Source organism: Corvus brachyrhynchos, unplaced genomic scaffold, assembly GCF_000691975.1.
Source record: "Corvus brachyrhynchos isolate BGI_N302 unplaced genomic scaffold, ASM69197v1 scaffold101, whole genome shotgun sequence".
Classification (NCBI taxonomy): domain Eukaryota; kingdom Metazoa; phylum Chordata; class Aves; order Passeriformes; family Corvidae; genus Corvus; species Corvus brachyrhynchos.
In genome coordinates, this window is record NW_008237239.1 from 5,123,243 (window position 1) to 5,127,942 (window position 4,700).

Consider the following 4,700-nt stretch of genomic DNA (forward strand, 5'->3'; position numbering starts at 1 on the left):
TGAACAGGATAACGTTCTCAGATATTACTTGGAAATGCTCACACAGGGCTTCATTTTCTTATGCTGTTTATAGATGCCTGGACCTGTTCTCTGAAAGGCTGGCATCTCCTGAATAATTTCTCATTTGTAAAACTACCTCATCCTTATCTGTCCCTTGAAGCTTTTACTCTTGCACAGCTCCCCGGTTTTTTTTCTTTTCTTCTTTTCTCTATTTTAAATCTTTATTATTTCTAAGAATATAAATCCTAAGTATATCACATCCTTGTTTTTGCCTCCCTCCCTTCAGCTGTTCTCATCTTACAATAAGGACAAGAAAACTGGTAAGAATGAAGGCAATAAGACACATTGATTACTACGATCTCTGAACACAATTTAGTTTTACTCAGTTCAATTCCAACTAAGAGGACATTTTGCTTTTGAGGGAACACAGCTGTCATCAATTTGCCATGAAACACGATACAAATAACACACCTAGAGTCAAAACAATTTACGTTGTTATTGTAATTACATCTCTTTAGTTCAGATGCACAGCATTACTAATGCCACAGCATCCTGTAATAAAGCTCACATTCCTGACTCCTGTTCTTACTCTTGGCTTCTCCACATGAGCAGAAGAGAAGCCTCCACAGTGACCACTGCAAACAGCTCCACCACAACTCCACTGCAGCACTGGTTCCGTCAAACTATGCTTGATGGTGAGGTTAGAAACAAACAAATCAGACCAAAAGAAACCACACACCTGAATTCTGGGTTCTTTTGCTCCAGTCAATATAAAAGCAGTTATAAATTTTGTTGTATGAATTTAGCAGGCCAAAAGAAGCAAGTTCTACAAATATTCACATTACAGATCATTTATTCATACAGATCAAGTAATATTAGCATTTTGTTTTCAGTCACTAAACAATGAAAGAAGAAAAAATAGTCTCCTTCCACCAGCATAAAAATTTTTATAGCTGCTAAAGTGATACTGATCAACTGCTGTGGGGTTAAAGAAATGAGTCAGGAGCAGACACACAGTAAAGCCTTTCCTTAGGAGTGGGCTCCAACTTCTTTAAAATCAGTTCTAATGGAATGCCAGAAGGAAGGAATGAGTAGTCAGAGCCAAACAAGCCTGGGATAATACCTGCAAGTCAATTTTTTTTTAAAACTGGTAACTCCCTCCCCAGTAATTTATGACCTTTTTTTTCCTGCACTAAATTTTAAACTCCAACCAAATAAAGTATTTCCAAATTATAGCTATCAAAATCATCATAAAATTTCAGTTCAATATACTGAATTACTCTGCAGTTTCTCTAAGTCTTAGAAAAGTTTAATATTTTTTTAAATTAAAAGTATTTTGCCACCATGCTTTTAAAATGTTAATCAGATTACAGCTCTTGCAGGAAAGTTTAATAAGGTCATGAATATTGTTATTGTTGATATTTTTAATCGCTCTCATTCAAACCTGTACTGAAATACAGCATAAAGCAGTAATACATTGTACCCTGACTCTGCTTGCCAATTTTTTTAAAGGTTTTTTTAGCTTGTCAGTTTAAACTAGACAATTGGCCATGACACATTTTTCACCCATTTACTTCTATAATAGTACCCTGAACAGCTCCTGCTTTTATTAAAGAGTGAGCAAGGACCTTCTGTAATTGTCTGGGGAGGACCGAGAGCATCAGCACCAGCATGGTGGTAGAGGAATGCTGGGAAGCAGGTCCCTTCAGGAAATACTCAGCACAGAACTATCATGCTTACACACTTAGGGTCAAAGCCACAGGATGAAGATTTTAGCAATATAAAGAAAGAAAACAGTAAATCACAGCTTATTTGCTAATTTTTCTCCTTACAGAGCATGAAAAAGCTTCTCCAGCGGGTTGCACTGCTAGCCAGGACACTGGATTTGTATGACATGAAGCAAAGTACTTCTCTTCTATGAAATGGAAGAGAAGACCAATCCAACAGCAATCTAACATTGTCAGAATGTTGAAAGGATTAATTTTAAACCATAGCATGTGCTGTCTTACAAATATAGGTAGTGCCTTATTGCTGTTAGCTAGTGATGAAAAGGTGTCCAAAGAAAGGATGGCCAGGGTAGGGGTGGGGGGAGCACACAAGAACCACATTTTTTATTTATTTTTAAACAATCATTTCAGTCTTCCAGTGTCCCTTCCTATTGAATGAGCTGCAAGATTTGCCCTTCCAAACACCATGCACTACACAATGCTTCTGTAGTTCAGCTCCATTAGAGCGAGTCTGCAATGCTAACACGTTGTCCCATGTCTGTAAAGGGGATTCAGAAGAAAAATGCTAAAAGCTCTCGGAAGGGAAATCCCATATCCTCTTCACTTGCAAGAACAGTATTTTTGAGTCCAAGGCACCAAGGCAGTTTTCATCTACCAATCAAACCTCTTTATCTTAAGCAAGGAAAACACCTCATCATTCATCGAAACAATAATGGGACAAGTACAGAGAACTTTAGCAGACAAAACTCAGCAATTTGCATAGGCAGCCCAACAGCTAAAAGAGGGAGCAAGTATTACCCTGCAGGCATCATACAATTCTACCCCAAGTACAAAGAAATACAGACAATAATGTACTATTCCGCTACCATGCAAGTTCCAATACTACACAATCATGTAATCATACTAATATAATCTGCTACATAGCAAAAGTGAATTTTCATCATTCAAAAATCAAGAAAAAAATAGGTTTAATTTTCAGTTTCAATAACACTACTAGCAGAGATACCAAACTATTTGTTGAAACTTGTTTAGCTTTCTATTATTAATAGCACTTATTAATTTACAGCAAAATTACCAGAGTCTTACCTGTACCGTACGTGAAAGGAACGATCTTCAGGCATGCTTATCAAAACATTATTTTCCGCCATTGAGTTACATTATCAGTAGAGAAAGTAATACTGTTCTGTAGTAGGGTAAGTACTTTTATGGAGAATTGTTGTCAGAGCACCATTCCAGTTAGTATATTAAGAAGCTGGAGTAAAGATATCCTAAGCTCCTGTAGAAAAACTCTTCTTTGTTACTGAGGTAAGGAGGTCACTGCCAGACATCTCAGAAATGTTCATGTTCTTTCATCTGTGGCCCTTTAAGCTCCATTCAGCCGCATTTCTGCAAAGGGAACACAAGATGCTTGCCTTGAAGTCTCATAGTCAGTTAATAACGCATCAGCATTTGCAGCTGATGTAAAAGCGTAACACTGCTCCTACCAAGCAGGAAATGTCAATCAAGAACTTGAAGGCAGAGCCAAAGCCTTCTACACAGACATGGCAATTCCTGTATGCAAGCAAGAAAGCTGAAGAGGTTTAACAAAAACCAACACTCTCTTCTCTTGGAGACTTTGAAGTATTTACCCTTGTTAGTACTCTTTGGCCTCATGAAGTAACAGGCAAAAACCTTAAAGGATGAAAGGCATAATATAGAACAGATCCCAAAGTGCTTTACATGTAAACACTGCTGCTGAAACACTGATCATCAGCTGAAGGCCAGAAGTGAGAAATGGTTGGCACAATCCCATCTGGAGATTGTCCCACCTGGAATACTGCAAGCACAGCAGCCAGCAAGGGTTTAAGATCCATATTCACTTTTCTCCTCCCTGCTCCCAAAAGAAAAGGGGGGAGGTATGGGAATTTGGAGGGTGAGGAGTGTAACACTGGCTTCTTATTCAAAAACTCTGCAGCACTCCGATGTGAGCTCCAAACTATGATTCAAAGAAATTGCAGAAGCCAGCATGGAAATATTAGACATGTTTAGGGCTGGCTGGGAAAAGATTAACAGAAAAGAAACCCTGTAATCAAAAGTTTACCCACTTTTAAACATATTTTTAGTAGAGATAGTGACATATTTATGCCTCAGTACTATTACCATCTTTTGCAAGTAAACACAGAGTTGTGTAATTCACAAATGCATATTTCATCAAGAGACTGCAGAGCTGTCAAAATGACAGGAACAGAGCTCAGATTCAGAGCTGTCACAAGAAGAATATGTAAACCTCTATATTTAATTGTCGATATAGGCCATGCCTTTTCCTCTCATTAGTTTTATCAAGTCCCAGCTGTGAAGATTCATGCTTCTTATCATCCTCTACCTTGACAGCAGCCCTCAGACAGACTATCCGCATTCTTCCAATTAAACAACTATTTTGCCCTTCCATGCTCATCACTACAATTATTTGGCATCAACAAGTGGGTGTGGGTGTATTTTTGCAATTATGAAGTATGACACCCACAGGTTACAATACCACTGCAACCCACACACTGGGCAGGCCGTGTTCCAGGTATTCACTCTGTGGAAGTTTGTCCAACCTCACATCAGGTAACTCATACAGGCAGATGGCCCTAAGCCACCCAGTCTACAGCACCCCCCCGCCCCCTCCCATGAGCACTCCTGCTGCTCAGCAAATCCAAGGGATTTGGAAGTTCTCTTCCACAGAGGGACACACGACAAACTAAAAAGTATGTACTTTGGCAACCTCCACAGATCATGAAATGATGACTGTGGTAATTTGTTTGCATATTTATATGGTAATGGTAACTAACTGAATAATTTAAAAAGCTTTTTTTAAAAATAAAAAGCCAACTTTAATAAAAAAACCCAGTTATACTTAAAAAGTACATCAGAAGATCTGCATTTGTTTAAATATCAGTTATTTTTAGCAGTACATTTCACATCAGCTGTTTATAGTTTCACTATACCTGA

At 38.3% G+C, this 4,700-nt stretch overlaps 1 protein-coding gene across 1 annotated transcript in view; it reads right to left on the reverse strand.

The window, feature by feature from the left end:
* GPSM2 (G-protein signaling modulator 2) overlaps positions 1–3,169 on the reverse strand; it is an 18,086-nt gene extending 14,917 nt beyond the window's left edge. The window contains exon 1 of the mRNA XM_017729736.1: positions 2,814–3,169. Within this exon, the coding sequence (XP_017585225.1) occupies positions 2,814–2,875 (62 nt within the window). The 5' untranslated portion in view covers positions 2,876–3,169. The remainder of the gene's footprint in view (positions 1–2,813) is intronic.
* Positions 3,170–4,700: the final 1,531 nt, after the last annotated feature.